The 19,076-nt window shown below is 39.8% G+C and overlaps 1 protein-coding gene and 1 pseudogene across 4 annotated transcripts in view; one reads left to right on the top strand and one right to left on the bottom strand.

Annotated features, from left to right (window-relative positions):
• Positions 1 to 19,076, bottom strand: part of KDM4C (lysine demethylase 4C) — a 282,134-nt gene that overhangs the window by 120,376 nt on the left and 142,682 nt on the right. For all 4 annotated transcript variants that reach the window (XM_006100251.3, XM_023763877.1, XM_023763876.1 and 1 more), the window contains 3 exons: positions 10,261 to 10,442; positions 8,434 to 8,647; positions 7,060 to 7,136 (listed from right to left, as the gene is read on the bottom strand). In XM_006100251.3, coding sequence (XP_006100313.1) covers positions 7,060 to 7,136; positions 8,434 to 8,647; positions 10,261 to 10,442 — 473 coding nt within the window. The remainder of the gene's footprint in view (positions 1 to 7,059; positions 7,137 to 8,433; positions 8,648 to 10,260; positions 10,443 to 19,076) is intronic.
• LOC111828232 lies at positions 3,402 to 3,521 on the top strand (annotated as a pseudogene).

Below are 19,076 nucleotides of genomic sequence, written 5' to 3'. Positions count from 1 at the left end.
TTGTCAGCTGGGAAACTGAATTCAGGAGATTACCCAGTTCTGGGACAGGTCCTCCAGACAGAAACTAGTGAAAACATAAAAGGGTACAGAAACTGCTCCCCACAACCACCCAATAACACTAATTATTCCATATTAAGTAGGTAACCAATTACACTAGAAATTAGTACTGACTTTATTTTCAATGTAAACTAACCAAAATTATTTAAAAATGTGGGTCAGAATTAGGCCAGCTGTTCAGCCTTCTTCTCACTCTAAACATCAATAACTGGAGGGGGAAAAAAGAGCCAGGGCCAGGGGAACTGGAGACTGGGTATTGCCCTGAATGGGGCTCCCTCACCATAAGTGGGGTGATCCTGAGCAAGACTTGCTCTTTCAAACCCCTGGTTCATTATCTGCAAAATGAGATTTCTGAAACAAAGAATTCTTTAGTCTTTGTCAGTATTAAATTTTATGGAAACTAGAAAAATTCTAACCCTGCTACATATATTAGTTTATATTTAAATCAACAATTATTCTGAATTTGTAGGTCAAAGGTTAACAAGTGAAACTTTACTTTTTTTAAAACAAGACTTTCAAGAGCCAAATGATTGGATATTTTTAACATCTATTATCATTACCACTATTTTTATTTAAGTTGGAGAGGAGCTACAAAGGTTAAGGGTAACATAACCCTCAACCACACAAATTTTCTTTAGTAATTTACACCCTAGGAGAACTCCTACTTTGGAGAGAGGAGAGAAAGCAGTATCTTCAGATTCAACAGTGTTTAGGGTTGCTCCACATCAGATGAACCTCTATAAAACCCAGGCTCAACGTAATGTCGGAGTCAAAGACTCTACCTAACACCAGGGGTTGCTGGGGCTTCCTAGTTTCCGAAGATGTCAAGAGTTTATCAGTTTTCCAAGAAGTTGAGCACATTTACCTGAGACTTAAGGATCGAGTGTTAATGAAATATATGATTGTTTGATCACTGTGCTCTACACCTGAAACTAATACAAAATAATACTGAATGTAAACTGTAATAAAAAAGAAAAAGAAAAAATTGAGTGTTAAAACTAAGATACACTCCAAACATCAGAAGGTCAGATAAATATGTTCTAACAAATGACTTAGCCCACAAGCTTGAGCAGCATTGTGGGAGTGGATTTTATAAAGACCACTATACCTCAGGTACCTTGTAATTTTGTGACTATGATTTATGCAAAGAAAATACTTCACTTTCTTTCCAAAGCCAAATGAAATAGCTTTGTACGTACAGCCTTGGAGGGTATGAATGGCAACCATTACCCAATCTGTAGAAGCCACTGATTTACAATGAAGCAATAAAAAAACAAATAGAAACCAAAATGTTTGTTTTTAATCATCACAATTACATATTCAACTCTAAGAGAAAAGAAAATGCTAATGCCAAATGATCATCAAATTATAGTTTGCTTATATCTAATTGTTACTCTATTTTGAAAAATAAATAAGCAAAATAAAGGGCACAGTGAATAAATGTATGTATAGCCAATGTGAAAACCAATTTCATGCCTGGGCTTTGCTTTCTTAAAACCATTTGGGGGGGCGGGGGGGCTAGAATGTTATGTTTATTGTACATATACAATACACCTTTATTGTTCTACAAAGTACAATAAATGTTCTTCAATAGATATGTGTGCAGTTACCTAGTTTATGCATTTCATTATACAGAATAAAAATTTTAGCCTATAAAATGTTTTCTTAAATTTTTCATTACAAAATTTACTTTTTCATAGCATGGCAATATGCATCCAAGAATATAATATATAGTTCCATTTTTTTTATACTGTATTACTTTCAAATGAAAATATTCAAATTCTCCTGAAGTAAGTGGAATAGGATATATTGAAATAAAAAGGAATTTCAAGGATAGTGCCTATTGATATGCATTCCCAAACAGCAGGTAGATAAAATTATAGTAAGGCTCTGAGGTCATTGTTTTTTCAAAAACCATTGAAAGTTTCCTTTAGCTCATAAAAACTACATTGATTTTACCAATAATTACCAGCATCACTTCTATTCCTATGTTTCTGTTATTCTTCATCTATAACTAGGTTAAGAAGCACAGAAATAAGTATGGTTTCCTTGAAGGTCCCCAATTCTTAAGGAAAACTAAAGAAAAATGGAAATACAAAGCAACACATAATCAAAGCATTTTAGGACCAGAACAGACCTTAGATATATATCTCTAGTCAAACCTTCACATTAAATTACTTTTAAATCTTCCTTTAATTTAGATTCTGTTTAGATTATAGGTATGTGAGCTACTGCATCTGCCTTGCCCACCCCCGAAGAATTATTTAAGGTAATAAAAGAGCTCCCTAGTAAGACACAGAACAAATGGTAACTTTATTTGGAATTCTTCACACTGACAATGAAAAACTACAGCACAGGCTTAATGCTGCCACATACAGAAGACTGGCAACTTATGATTTGTCACAGTCATAAATCTGCGTATGATGTGACTTCCCATGATACGTGTCCGATCTGTACATTCAGTTTTCACTCCCATCTATGGCAATAACCCAAAATCTCACAGACCCCCACCCCAAAAGATCCCTAAAGAAAGAACTAAATTATCTGGAAAGAAACTAACACCAAAGAGCTACATTATCCCAAAATTTTTAAAAATAAAATAAAATCTTATCAATATTCCTTCTTAACTTCTTAAATCTGTTTATATTTATTTACTCTCTAGAATTCTATACTATAAGTTCTTCAGAAGATATTATAGAAAATCCTCTTGTTTTTAAATAGCATGCTACCTCTTAATACTCTAATAGTATTAAGCATATGGGTTATTAATTTTTAGAAGTATTTAGACATTTAACTAACATTTTTCTTCATAATTAGAAGTATAGCCCTAAAATAGTATTCTGTATTTTACAGAAATACCCAGACTTAAACAAACATTTTTAATGTAGGGATAAAAAAGAAAACGGTGGGGACAAACCTCAAAGAAAATAATACAAATTCTGCATTTTTACAGTGAAAATATTAGCACTATGTTTTTAATCAGTAGTAACTTATAGTCATTACACCATGGAATTCAATTAACAAATTAGACATAAACTAGTGTAATTTAGGTCAAAAGTGATTTGATCCACATTAAGAATTAACAAGAAACACAGAATCAGAATACTGACATTTGACACCTAAAAACAGAACTAGGTAATGTTTGGAATGTGCTCAGAAGTGACACTATAATGAAGGAGTAAAAACTGCTCCACTGTGAATTATATATCCACAAAAGGGAAGAAAACAAATAGCTGAAAATAAAATAATCTACTAAAGCTGGGTTTTAATAAACCATAAATGCAAGCATAGCATTCATATAGTTGTGTCTATTTATCTGAGCAGTACTAAAATAGGACAAATAGGCCCAAAGAAATGACCACCCTGAACGCGCCCAACCTCATCTGATCTCAGAAGCTAAGCAGGGTCGGGCCTGGTTAGTACTTGGATGGGAGTCCGCCTGGGAATACCGGGTGCTGTAGGCTTAAAAAAAATAAAAATAAAATAGGACAAATAGGCCCAAAGAAATGATTTTAGTTAGGATGATGAATATACAACCTGAATCTCATGATAGAAAGGTATTGGTGAGGGAAGCAGGGATGTCTTAGACTGTTTCATTTCATTTCACTTGAACTGGGGCATAAAGCCAGGATCCTAGAATCCAAGTTAGGGTGTAACCCAAAATTTGTAACTATTCTCTTTGTCCAACACATGAAGTTGCAATACAGCTTCTCCTTTATTATCTTAATTGACATGAATGGATAAAGTAAAGAAATGGTAGCAAAGTGAAACAGTGAGCACTAAACCAAAACTTTGGAAATGGTGAAAGCAATCAAGGTCACAGATAAAGGCCTGGCCCATAGCATTATGATCACAATCTTCCTAGTTTATGCTCTACCAGTTCAGAAACGAGACTAAGTTCTTGCCTCCAAGCAGAGCACTAGGGTCCAGAGTGATGCCCACTCTTTAGAATTGGTAAGTAAAAAGACAACTGGTCTGTGAGCATTGATTCCAGCCTTACATACATCCTCAGCTACTTGCCCAGGAGGACGTTGACAAATCTAATATGACTTCACTTACTTATTAATTGTCTGGGGTTAGATGAAATAATCCCTATGATGCCTTTGCTTCCAAAATTTACATTATTGATGCCGATCAGCAGATGAGTGGATAAGAAAGCTGAGGTACATTTACATAATGGAATACTATACAGCTGTTAAAAAGAAGGATCTCTTACTCTTTGAGACAACATGGAGGGACCTGGAGAGTATTATGCTAAGCAAAATAAGCCATTCAGATAAAGACAAGTTTCACATCATTTCCTTTATATGTGGAATCTAATGAACAAAATAAACTGACGAACAAAATAGATCCAGAGACATAGAAACATGCAACTGAGTCATGAATCTCAGAGAGCAGGAGAGGCCAGGGGATGGAAAGAGAGTAACCAAATAATTTATATGCATAACCCATTGACACAGACAATAATGTGGTGAAGGCCCGGGCGGGGGTGAGGGGAAGCGCAGGGGGCAGGATGGAAGGGGGTCAATGGGGGGGAAAAGGGACATCTGTAATACTTTCAACAATAAAGATACCCCTTTTTAAAAAAAGAAGAAGTCAGGATTAGGATACTTTAAATGCAGTCATTCCAGCCACAAAATCCAAAGAGTCATACTTGTGTTTAGCAAAAATTAATATTTCAACACATATTAACACACTAAATAAGGGTGTTAAAGCCTAAAATATCAATATTATCAGTTACTTCTCTGTAGTGCTTAAACTCAATTCAACTATTTCTCAGGAGAAAAAAATTTCAAAATAAAGTTTCATAGACAAAGTACACTCAAAATTGATAAATCAAAACAAACAATTGGTTCACTGTGAGTCTGAATTATTTCCAGTTAGAAATAAGAAAATATGTGGGTCTAAATGATCATTGTAAAGTTCTATTCAAGATTCCATTTCCATTGCAAATTGAAATACTTACATAATATCAATATTAAATTACAAAGGGCTTACTGTATATTCTGAGGGTGTTGAGGGGTGAAGATTAATAGAAAGATGTTTTAAATCAATTTCCTTCTTAAGACACGTTTAAGGAAAACAATACGATTAATCAGAAGCAGCCTTGGAATCAGGGCGAGTGGCCTAGCTCTGGCCCTGCTCTGCCATGCAGAGAACACTGGTACCTTGAATAAATATAGGACTGCTCCATGTGAGAGCACAGGTGCCAAGCAATAACCAAGGATCCAACAGAGAACTCTTCTCGGCCTGGTGACCTGGATTAGCATATCTCTAAATCTACACTTGAGGGTAAAGAAGAAGATATCCCTGGTCAAACAGATTTTACAAGGCTTTGCTTTGGTGCCTACAATGGGAATAAGAGTCAAATGTATTTATTATAGGACTTCCTGGTTGATTTATAGATGCTCTGCATTTACATAGTTTTTTGTTTATTTGTTTGTTTGAATCCTTACCTGAGGATAGTTTTTCCATTGATTTATTTTCTAAGCAAGAGTAGAGGGGAGAGAGGAGGGAGGAGACAGAGAGAGAGAAACATCTATGTGAGAGAAGCATAATGACTGGTTGCCTCCTGCATGCAACCAATCCAGGGATCAAGCCTACAACTGAGGTACATGCCCTTGACCAGGAATCAAACTATGACCAAGTGCCGGTGCTCTAACCACTGAGACAAACCATCCAGGGCTACATAGTTTTTGTTAACATAATGATCACACTAAAGGAAATACCAACATGTTTTCTGAACCCACTAATGAAAAGACCTCTTAAGTTGAAGATATAACCTCTAACACAGTGGTTCTCAACCTTCTGGCCCTTTAAATACAGTTCCTCATGTTGTGACCCAACCATAAAATTATTTTCGTTGCTACTTCATAACTGCAATGTTGCTACTGTTATGAATCGTAATGTAAATATCTGATATGCAGGATGGTCTTAGGCGACCCCTGTGAAAGGGTCGTTCCACCGCCAAAGGGGTCGTGACCCACAGGTTGAGAACCGCTGGTCTACATCAAATGTATCAGATTACTTGAACATTTTCACCCATTTCCCCCTCACTAGCCAAGGTGAATGCCAGCAAAAAAAGTATTCAAACAACATCCCCACAGACAACTTTAATTTACAGTTACCATATGTCTATTTCAACAATGAGAGCTAAACATACATAATCATGACATAAATTTGCAAGGCATTTTCCTTATATTGTCCTTCAGGTTTTTAACTCTGGTTACAAGGATGTTTAATTCATTGTCATTATTCACTGAGGAGGAGAGCAATTGCTACTGTTATCATCAACACCATCAAGCTGAGCATATGCTCTAAGATGGAGAGGGAGGGATATGGTGTTGAGACCTGACAGATTCTCCCTTTCAAGAATGTTCTTGTACCTCTTGAAAGAAACAATTTTATGAAAAATTTGGGTAAAACATAATTAAATGGCAAAATGAGTGACATACTGGATTAATGAAATAGGACTCAATGCTAGGATATAAGCTAAAGTTTCAACGGGGTTTCCAGGAAAACAATTTCAATGAAGAGGGTTTGTTGTTGAAGATTCTGTCTCAAGGTCACAGCAAATGCCTGGAACAAGAGTAGAACTCAAAAAGAGTAGAACTCAAAGTATGCATATAAGAATAAATAAATGGGGAAGTCCTCGGGCTAGTTGAAGAGTTATGTATGAGTATGGTTTCCTCAGAGAAGATCCCCACCTTGAATACTTATTTTCAAGAATCACAGAATAGGACAATATTTTGGACCTGCTCTGACAAACTGGCAATCTCTGTGGGTTCCAGAGATAAGAAGTGACACCTAAAACTTTATTTAATATTTCTACAATGACTATAAGCAACACGTAGGATGACATAGAAAGAGAAGACTAGAAATACAGTAAGTGTAGAATTGTACACAAAAGCATGTGTATAATCTTACCTTACCACTAGATTTAAATGTATCCACAGTGGAGGAAGTGAGAAGAGCTAAGAGATATTAACATAAGCTACTTACTGCTGTCCATGCATTTCTTTTGCACCGGACACATAACCATCCATCAGAGATTTCATGAGAAGGGATACCATAACAACCTATAAAATATTAATATGGATTAAAGAATTAGGTATTTTGCATTGTGACAATATTCCACATGCTAGCACTGATTAAATAAAAGACACTACCTACCCTACAGTTTTTGATTCTTAGGACAAAACAAAGATACTTTTGGTTCTCATGGATATCAGTTCCAGAAAATATGAGAGTGTGGGTATTAACAGTAACTAATGCTCACAATAGGTATTGTAGAGAATACTGATAATTCCTGAATGGGCAATAATAAAGCTTTAAACTTTCTTGTCTACTCCTTTACTCATGCAAAACATATTTCAAAATAAGTTGCAATTCGGGAAACAAAGTTTGGAGAAGTTTTAAAATAAAACAAACTTTGACAATATTAAAAATTAATGTAATTTAAAATTAGATTTCAAATATTATGTTTAATTAGCTTTAATTTTAGTGATAGGGACAGAGGATACACAATTCATGTTTAGTGATAAAGGGATGTGTTCAATTCCACTTGTCTATTCTGTACATGCCTGACTCAAAAGAACTATGTAAGGAGGTAGCTGATGATGCCAACACAAACAGCAATTATGCAGAACCAACAAATGTGTTAATCTGACTTCTTGAAATAAGGTTTTCAAAGATTTAAATGAGTAATTTTTAATATCACATTTCTATAAAATTTGAGATAGGAAGAGAAAATAACAGAAGTGTAATTACCCAAAGAGAAAAGCCTATCATAGTTAAGCAAAATCATAAAATGTTTAGTTCAAGCACATGAAATATTATGGTTAAACTGCATGGCTAGTATATTCAGAAGTCAAGATTAAAATCCTAGCTTTTTTGTGAAATGATGCTTTGCCTCTGATATACATATAACAATGTAGGGTGAGTGTATGTGTGAATACATGTTATGAATTGATATAAATACAATAAGAAGGTTGCTATAGTTATATTTCAAGAAGATTATGTTCAAATACTTGGGGGAAGCTAATAGTATCTGATTAATAAATACATGACAGACAGTAAGACTATCTCAAACATAATGTAAAATTGGTATTACACTGGGGTAAATACAGTGTATATTATATTATAAACCATTCATACTACACTGATAAAGAGAAACCCTGTGATTCGGTACTGTATAAAACTGGAGAAAAAAGAATGATTATACCTACTCATAGTTTCATTTTTTAAAATGTGAGAAAAAATGATCTAATATACCAATAGTTCAATGCCAAAGACCTGACAGGTTACATAGGGGTAAGAAGTAAAGACTGTGAAGCACTAAAAAGCCAATGATTGATGAATGAGAGATTCATTTACTTGCATGAACCCGTACACAGCACTTTGCACAGGAAATCAGAAGGCTTGTCCCATCCTCTTCCAGGAAGGCATTAGGTGGCGAATATTCTATATTTTCTTCGCTATAAATAAAACACATCTCTGGAATGAGGGGCTTAGTCTTTCCTCCAGAAGCAACCATGTCATCTAATTTTGTCTCCCATCTAGAATCATTTTCTTCATTGCTGCTCTCTGGCTGAAACACACAATATTTCCACGTGAGTGAAAAACATGGAAATGAACTCATTTGTTATGCCACTCAAATCTACTAACAGCTGTTCCATCCACTAACTTTCAGCTCCTGTTCTTCTTTTTGTTCTCCTTGACCCAACTACTAGCTTTTTCCTAATGCTCCGCCTCAGGCTCCCATCAGGTGCTAAGCTATAGGAACAAGAAGATACTCTGTGCATCTGCTTGTACAAGAAAGTACTGAGCTACTAAAACTATGTTCTTACATAAATAGTTCATGGAAAGCATGAGTTTTTCTGATGAATTTTTTTTCATTTCTTTATTTGCACTTGGTTAACAGAACTGGTTTCATTTACTGAAGAATCTTACCCAGTTACACCTAACAGGAATGTTATAAAGACCTAAGCTTAAGTCTGTGCAAAAGTATTGAGAGAGTTTTTGAAGGCTTCTGCTTCTCGACAAAGTTTGAAAACATCAAGACAGAAACATCTGGCAACTGTCATTAAATAAAAAATATAATGTACAAAACAAAATTGTCACCTCTTATCAAAATATATGGAAAATGTTTACTGTTTATTTGAAATTCTAATAACTATCGTATTATCCCCACAGATCTGATATTAATTTCACTAAATCTTATAATTTCTGTGAGAATGTTTTAATTATTGGGGAAATATATAGGCAGATTACGATATAGAAATAAGAATCAATAAAAGGTTGTTTTTCCAAGAAAACAGAAATTTAATGACTTAAAAGGAAAACAAAAGTGTTTGTCACTCACCAGGGCCACATTAAAAGATGAGCAAGTAACCTACTTCCTATTTACAAAGGTCTGAAAATGTGAGATTTCACACATTTTCATGCTCTGAAACATCTGAACAGAAAAGCATTTACTTTACATGGATCTTGAGGAGAATATTTCTGATTCAATTAGTGAAAATATAACCCAGAACACAATGTTAACATCAATACACTTTATTGCACCTTAAAATAGATCATGTTGTTACATCACCCTTACTAGATTCCTAGAGATCATTTTGTCTGTGTTGGAGCTGGAGAATGTGGTCCTCGGGGAGCTAAATGCCATCAGTATAACGGATATGGAATGTTATTGAAAAACATCATGCATAGCTGGCATCATGCACAGCTGGCTGATGAGTGTATGCTGGACAATTCAGTTTGAATTTAATCCTGTGGTGTCTTTTGCATGGGAAGATAAAGAGACACTTAAATGTGGTCCCAGAGCTAACATTTATATTATTGAGAGTGATATTTTCAAGCATAAAACAGAGACTAGATCTCTCTTGTTAAGCTTTAAGTTCCATGTTTCTTGGTGAAAGGGGTGGAAAGAAAGGTTGGCACTGCCCCCTGACCGAAATAAACCAAGGCCAATAAGTAAGCCAATCATTTATTCAAAAGTGGTAATTCACTGTCAGGGAAATGTCTCTCAAGTAGCACTTAGAAATTCTGGTTGGGCTCTATGGCCATTAGCTACATAAATATGAATGTCTTCCTTTTCATGTGCATACTTACCTTACAATGATTCACTGTGCTTTCACAGTCACAGAAAGAGTGCATCAGTGATAGGAACCTTGACAATGACCCCTCCAGCCTCATTACCTTGTAGTATGGCATGAGGAGAGCACAGATGGCACAGTGTGGTTCCATTCTGCCCATGGCTGCATTATACTCCTGCTCAGCCACAAAGTTTGGAGCCTTTGTCTGCCAAAGGTGGACCAGAGGCTTTGCCCAAGACTCCGTTTCTTCCACTTCCTCCTCAATTAATGGAACCTCAGGTAATTCTTAAGAGACAGGGCATGAAAACACAGTGAGTATGAGACCCAGGGTAAAACAAACCTGGTCATAAAAGAAGCAAACATTCCAAAGTGTCTGTGATATTAAAGTCAGACAGGAAACCTATTTTATCTTTCAAATAGATTCGGAGAGAAGAGTAACAAAAGTTTCCTTTTCATCCTCTTCATCTTCAAGGATTAGGTCAGATCTGATGGCCAGACAACCACCCTCCTTTTTTAACACCATCCCCTTCCCTGCCAGGAATAACTAACCTGTTCCCTCCTTTTGACTACACTACTTCCGTAATTCGACTGCTACCATAACGGTAAAATAGTTTATATGTGTGAGAGAATCTCCAGGCAGCACAGGCATCTGCTAACCCAATAGCTGGCTTACCAATATTTTTAGTTTCCTCACCTAACATAGTGCATGGTTCTATATAAATTTATTAATTAGAGGACTTCATTTAATTAACTTTTGGGCTCAATAATTCATGACAAATAACATCTGCAGAGCATCTATCATATGCCAAGCAATATACTGCCATTACATGGATATAAAAGACAATTCCTATGTCAAAACTTATTTGTTCAGTATGATGTCCCCAGAGGGTCAAATTTCTTAAGTATGTGCATCTGTTAACATAAAAGGGACAGAAATACACTCCATGAGAATACCATTTTAGGAAAATTTTCTATAAGGGAGAAAAATACAGAAAGACCTAACAGGTTAAGAGAAAAGAATTCTTCATGCCAATAGCAGAGGACAGTGTATCAGAGCAAGTGGCAGCAGCCACACCTCTGCCCAGTATTTAGTGTCTCGAGCTGTGGCACAATCTAAAATTCCTCACCAGTAGCTGACACAGACTTAAGAATAAATATTGTGGACAATGTCCTCGACTCCCAAGCATGGATGTTCCTGTGAACTAATGTGCACCAGCCCTGGAAGTGTTGACTTACCTATTTTAGAAAAAAATCAAAAGAGATTTGCTCAGATGAAAAAATAAGAAGGGCTGAATGAGGCTGAAAATAACTCTAAAGAAGCTAACTAAAGCAAAAAGGAGCACACCTGCTTCCATGTTGGTGGTGGTGGTGGTGGTAGTATTATTATTATTGTTAACTGGTTACAATGGAAAATGCTTAGTAATCAGGCAGGGGCAGTGGTTTGAAAACACAACAAAAGGTTACAACCTTTGCCTATCTGAATTTGCAGTGCAGTAATCTTACTCTAAACATAAACTGCTTCCACCTCAGTTTCCCTACAGTAAGTAATATTAGAATACTTACTACAAAGACTAAGATTTGAAAAATAAAAGATGGGAGTGAAAAGTTAACCAGGAATTTGAAATAATATTAAATCTTTAACCTATAGGCCAATATCTCCCACATATGTACTAAAAATGGATCTAACAAAAAAGAAATCCAAATCTGAGTAGCTATTGCTACCAGGGACATACAATAAATTAATTATATCATTTACTTTATTTAAAAGATTAAAACACAAGCTACAGATGACGCCCTTATCCCTTTAGTTGGTCATAAGTTAATGTGAAGAGTTGTCAAAATATTTTTAGGGATGGAATAAATAGTATTTAATTCCTAATGAAAAAGAAGTGGTGAAAAAGGACAATTCCTGACAATGGACACAGAGCAAGGGCTACAGCAAGAAATGACCTACGATAGCCTATGCAAATTGAGCTTGTCTTCAAACCCTCTCAACACTGACCTGGTAGAGGACCCGGGTCTATAGCTGTCCTCCGAAGATGAGGCTGTACTCTGGCCCAAGAGCATTTGTCTTCTGTTGGGATGCTCCCCAAGCCAGAGTATGCACTGAACACCATAAGTTTGGAATACCATACATTAAATATAGCACGGCAGCAATACTGTGCAGCAACAAGTACAGGGAACTGTCAGTCCAGAGACCTGAATTTAAATTTTAAACTCTTTGAGAAAATTGGACAGATAAATGCCCCCCAAAAAAGAAATGAAAAGAAACTAGACCACCTTCTTATACCAAATACTAGAATAAATTCAAAATAGTCCAGCCAGTGTGGCTCAGTGGTTGAGCGTCCCAGCAATCGAAAGGTCACTGGTTCAATTCCTGGTCAGGGCATGTGCCTGGGTTGCAGGCTCAATCTCCAGTAGGGGGAATGCAGGAGGCAGCCAGCTGATGATGTTTCTTTCTAATTGATATTTCTCTCTATCCCTCCCCTTCCCTCTCTCTCTCTCTCTCTCTCTCTAAAATCAATAAAAACACATTTTCTAAAAAGAAATTAAACTTAAAATGAATTAAAGACTTAAACATTATACCTAAAACCATAAAACTCCTAGAAGAAAACATTTTTCTTAGTACTATTTTTCTGATATATATCATCAGGCTTTTGCATCAAAACTAAAAGACAATCTACTGAATGGAAGAAGATATTTGCCAATGATAGATCCAATAAAAGGTTCCAAAATTTATAAAGAACTCAGACAACTCAAAACAAAACAAAAAATGCAATTAAGAAATGGGCAGAGGACCTGAACAGACACTTCTCCAAAGAGGACATACAGATGCAAATCCTATCTAATAATAGACAAACATGGTAATTAACCGTAGCTCCGACACACTTCCCATTGGCTAATCAGGGCGATATGCAAATTAACTGCCAACCAAGATGGCGGTTAATTTGCATACATAGGCGCAATGCTGGGAGGCGAAAGGGGAAGGACGGAAGAAGCCGCCTGCCGCTGCCGGTGATCGGAAACCGAGGAGGCAGCCAAGAGCCAGGGGGTAGGGCAAAGGCGGCCCCCGCCCCGGCCAGTAATCGCGGGAAGCAGGGGTGGAGTCAGCGATCGTGGGCAGCTGGGGGTCCCCTGCCCAGGCCTAATGCCTTGGCCAGAGGTGTTAGGCCTGGGCATGGGCGGAATCAGCCATCGCTGGGAGCAGGGGCAGAGTCAGTGATCGGGGGAGCTGGGGGTCCCCTGTCCATGCCTAATGCTTCCGCCAGAGGCGTTAGGCCTAGGTAGGGCAGAGCAGGAGATCGTGGGGAGCTGGGGGTCCCCTGCCCAGGCCTAACACCTCAGTCAGAGGCGTTAGGCCTGGGCATGGGCGGAGCTGGCAATCGTGGGGAGCTGGGGGTCCCCTGCCCAGGCCTAATGCCTTGGCCAGAGACTTTAGGCCTGGGCATGGGCGGAGCCAGCCATGACGAGCAGGGGCAGAGTCGGTGATCATAGGGAACTGGGGGTCCCCTGCCCAGGCCTAACACCTTGGCCAGAGGTATTAGGTCCGGGTAGTGGCGGAGCCGGCAATGGTGGGAGCTGGGGGTCCCCTGCCCAGGCCTAATGCCTTGGCCAGAGGCGTTAGGCCTGGGCATGGGCCAAGCCGGCAATTGGTGTGAACTACAGAGGAAACACCTTTTCTGACCGCTCATTGGCTTAGCTCCCTGTATGCCACTGGTAATATTCTTAGTAACTTGGGTAATAAGAATCCAAATAGGTGATCTAGGGTTTTTTACCACACTCCTGGAGAAAAAAAGGAAGGTCCGCTGCTTGAGGGTTAAGAAATGTCATATCCTGTCCTAGCTGGTTTTGCTCAGTGGATAATGCCTCGGCCTGCCCACCGCAGGGTCTGGGTTCAATTCTGAATAAGGACATGTACCTAGGTTGCAGGCTCCTCCCTGGCTTGGGCCCAGGTCAGGGCTCATGCAGGAGGCAACCAATCAAAGTGTTCCTCTCACTTTGATGTTACTCTCTGTCTTTCACTTTCTCTTCCACATTATCTAAAAATCAATGGAAACATATCCTCAGGTGAGGATAAAAAATATCATAAAGAAATGTCATATCCTATGAAAGACACATGTTGAAAATGCCTATAGAAAGTTGTCATTTTTCACGGTAAAGGGACTGGAGTCCGTGTTGATGAAAACACCTTGGTGGCTGCGGTGACTGGCAGTCCTGCAGCAGCGGGGTGATGGGGCTGGTGCCTTCCCCTGATCAGCCTGGTCACATCCCACAAAGGGAGGCCAGACTGCAGCTTAGGCCTGCTCCCCAAGGGTAGCAGGGAGCAGGGAGCAGGGAGTAGGACATCCCTGAGGGCTCCCAGTATGTGATAGGGGGCAAGCTGGGCTGAGGGACGCCCCCCCCTCCAGTGCACAAATTTTTGTGCACCGGGCCTCTAGTCCTATATAATAAAAGCCCAATATGCAAATCAACCAAACCGTGGAACAACCAGCAGAAAGATTGGTCACTATGACGCACACTGGCCACCAGGGGGCAGACGCTCAACACAGGAGCTACTCCCAGCCCACAGGCCCCAGGCCAGCCAAAGTGGGTGCAAGCAGGGGCCACCCAATCACCCCACTAGTAGCCCTGCAGAGGGAGGCGACCGGCAGTGGTGGGTGGCAGGGCCGGCAAGCGGGCAGCACCAGGCTGGCCAAGGCAGGTGCCAGCGGGGGCCCTCCTATCACCCCGCCAGTTGCCCCACAGATCAGCCCTGATCACCGGCCAGGCCTAGGGACCCTACCCCATGCACGAATTTCATGCACCAGGCCTCTAGTAGACATATAAAAAATGATGCTCAAGGTCACTTATCATTAGAAAAATGCAAATTAAAACCACCATGAGCTACCACCTCACACTTGTCAGAATGGCTATCATCAGTAAATCAACAAACAAGAAGTGATGAAAGTCCACAAGAGATCCATGAAAACATTACCAGCATAAAATTCCCTTCTTTCCCAACTGTATTCTCAACAAAAACAAAAGAAGAATTAATAGTATAACAGCAGTTCCCAAGATAAGGAGTTTATGGACTCCAGGAGACAAACACACATAATTTCACAGGGTCTGTATGGTCAAAAATACTTTTATGATTATACGAAGCTGTTATTTGTCTGTCACCCTGTCAACATTTGTAAGGTGTGATACAAAGCAATGGAGGGGAAAACTATGCCTTCACTTGAATCAAGGCAGTGGCACCAATGCAGTCATTATATTCGACTACCTTGTAGTGTATGTGTGTGTGTGTGTCTGGGAGGGAAGGAAGGAGGAAGGGAGAGAGTATGTGAGTGTGTGTGTGTGTGTGTGTGTGTGTGTGTGTGTGTGTGTATGGGGGACAGTTTTGATTTTCCATCTCCATGTGAATTACCTTCCTGCACTCTGAAGTCTCAAACCACAATCCTTTCTCCTGAGCTCAAAATGGCATATAAATCCCTCAACTGCCTGATTTGTCCTTGGGTCTCATATTCTTATGGATCCTCCATGTGTACATACATATCAACTTTGCTTATTTTTCTGTCAATCTGCATGTTAATTTGATTAATGTCCTCTGTAAAAATATCCCCCAAAAAACTACCCACTTAAAAATATATAATTATGGCATGGCCATATTATACCAGCATTAGAAAGGGCGCTTTTGAAGACTATTAATGCAGTATAACATAAACACGTTTTAGGTAACATATAATATTAAGTAAAAATAAATATTAACTTAGAGAAAAATTCAGGACATAAGACTTATCTAGAGAATGATGTCAATTCTATAAAAAATATATTTAAAAGTATGGAATAAAGGACAGGGGTTTTGTAAGTTTTTATAATTATGAAAATACTAGAAGCCCAGTGCATGACATTGATGCACAGCGGGGGGAGGGCGCAAGGGGTCCCTCAGCCCGGTCTGCACCCTCTCGCAGTCCAGGACCCCTTGGGGGATATATTCCTGCCGGCCCAGGCCCCATCCGATCCCCCCAGGGGGATCGGGCCTAAGCTGGCAGATAGACACCTCTCTTGCAGTCCAGGACCCCTTGCCCCTTACTGCCCGCCTGCAGCACCGCTGCACTCGCCAGTCGTGAGCAGAAGCTGGACTCAGTGCTCCCCAGCGACGCCATGGAGGCGAGAGAGGCTCCTGCCACCGCGGCTGTGCCCACCAGCCACAAGCCCGGCTTCTGGCTGAGCAGCGCTTCCCCTGTGGGAACGCAATGACCACCAGGGGGAAGCTCCTGCATTGAGCATCTGCCCCCTGATAGTCAGTGTACATCATAGCGACCGGTCATTCCGCCCTTTGGTCGATTTGCATATTAGAGTTTTATTATATAGGATATAATCTTTAAAGTTTAAAAAGATGTGGTCAGAATAATATGACGTAGGTCCTATTCAGATTTATTCACTTCTCAGTACAAGATTTTTAAATAAATTTTACTTACTCAATGTAAGTAGATTTCTCAATAGAAAAACATTTGGGCGATTGTGGAAAGGCTGCTGCCAGGACTTGCTGGTGAAGCCTGACAGATGGGGAAAGCCATCAACTCTGTTACAGTACAATTTCCCTTTACCAGTCACCACAATGATTTTGCTGCTGAGGTTAGGTTCCAGTGATGTGTTTTGGCTGGTATAGCACTATTCTCTGCTATGAAGAACATAGCAGCATCTTTTATCTTTCAGGTACTTGAACAAAATCTCAGCCCTGGGAGGCATTATATATATAATTTCAAATGTCCTAGAGGAAATTGGGGGTGGAGGGAAGAGGGCAAGAATGAGTTACTCAAAAAAAACAAAGAAATTCAAATTTGGAAACTTTATTGATCTTATACAAACTATTACACAATCTGTCGTCAAGCTGTATTCCAATGATTTTTTAAAACCCTGAATTTCAAAGGTTTATAAAGGTATGTTCAAAGTACAAAAGAGAAAAAATATATCAAGTACAAAAAAAAAAAAATTACAGGGCTTTTTACGTATGATTTTACTAGGAAGTGGTGACATTACAGCACACCCCTTCTAATTTCCTATTAAAAACAATGCCCTGATACTTATGGTACCTCTGAGGGTTGGGGGTTTCACTGAGAACTTTGGCATTATCAATGCTGCTTAAATTTCTTAAAGAATGTTCACTCATATTTCACCTATGTGTGTATTCTTACAATACACATGGACAACAACAAGGAATACTGCAGATGATCTCCTATCACAACAGAGATGGCTGGTTCTTATCAGACATTTATATGTGCTCACTTCAGCTTCTTTTATCAGTACTGAGCCATTATTAGGGTTCCTAGTGTGATAAAGTAGAAAGAGTGCAAACCTAGGAATGAGACATAATTTAAAGCCTGTTATCTACCAATTGCCAGCCTTGTGACCTTGACCAAGTAAATTAATGTCTCTGAGCTTCAGTTTCCTCAACAGTAAAAGTGATAACACCATCTATCTTTAGAAACTGTAAATTGCAATTGCTAATAATATGTACAGTAGGAAGAAAGCAGCATGGTGAATTTCCATATCTTGGTGGGGATAGGGAAAAGAAAACTTCTAACAGAAAGTTGACATATCTTTAGAAAACTTGATGACAACATGGCATCAAAAGGAACTTATTCTAATCATCAAATCAAAGGTAAGTGAAGAAAGAACGAGCATATACGACTCACGTTGTGTTAGGCAATATGACAGATCCTGGAAATAAATAGTCTCCTGCCTTCAATGAGTTCAAAATTTCCCATGGGAGAAACCTCCAGTTTCCTAAACTATTAATAGCATCTATAATACAAAGTAAAAAAAATGGCAGAATAAGATCTATAAGCATGTTGCAATCTACCTGAAAAAAGAAAAAGCTTCCCTTACCTAAAAGTCAGTTCTGGTCATCTATGTAAAGGACAACAGGACCCTTAGACATATTGGCCCCAAAACTAAAAGAGGTATCATCTGGTAGATCACACAAAACAGCTGCTAAGCAGGGTGGCCAAGATGCCAACTACTGGAGAAACAAGGGTATGGACTAGCCTATAGAGAGAATGTACAGAAAGAAGAAAAGGAAAGGCAGCAAATGTCCATTTTGTCATTCTACATCCAAAACCATCTGGTGGTCCCATCAGCTATACCTCTTGCTGTTCTTCAAACATGCCACACTTACTTGCTCTTTGGGGCCTCTGTACTCACTGTCCTCTCCCACAGAAAGTCTTACCCCCAGATTCATAGATAACTCACTAAAAGGCATTAGCCTATACTAGGGGCCCAGTGCACGAATTCGTGCACCTTAAAAGGAACTGTGGACCGCGAGGCTGCTATAGGCACAGGGGCGGGTCTCGGCCCATCCTCTGAGCCCCCACCCAGCCCCTCTCACCATAGCCCCATCTCCCAGCAGCCCTGCTCCCTCTGCTGCCACTCCCATGCGCTGAATGCACCGGCCCCACTCGCTCCTGCTGACGGCGCAGAGTGATTGGGGCCAGGGCCAGCAGCAGGTGCTAGCAGTGCCAACGCTGGCCATCAGGTCAGAGGGTGCAAGTGGCGGCTGCTGCCCCGATCACCCCTCAGGAGCAGGGGGAGATGGAGAAGCCCTCAGGGGCGATCAGGGCTGGCAGCCGCCGCTCGCACCCACTGATGGTGCCGAGTGATAGGGACCTGTGCTGGGCACTGGCAGCGGGTGCAAGTGGCGGCTCCGGTGCCAGCTGCAGGTGTGAGCAGGGCCAGCACTGGCAGTGGGTGCCAGCGCCGGCGGCAGGTGTGAGCACCAGGTGGGACTGCAGCACACGGGAGCAAAGAATTTTCAGTAACCACCAGAGGCTTGCCCCAATGACAGTGACTGGTGCCCCACCTTGGTCTGGTACCCCCACTCACTTGCTCCACCATCCCGCCACCACCAATGCCCACCATGTTCTACACACGCCCCCT

This window comes from Myotis lucifugus, unplaced genomic scaffold, assembly GCF_000147115.1.
Source record: "Myotis lucifugus unplaced genomic scaffold, Myoluc2.0 scaffold_305, whole genome shotgun sequence".
Taxonomy (NCBI): Eukaryota; Metazoa; Chordata; class Mammalia; order Chiroptera; family Vespertilionidae; genus Myotis; species Myotis lucifugus.
The sequence above is the reverse complement of the archived record's forward strand: the minus strand, read 5'-3'. Positions and strand labels throughout refer to the sequence as shown.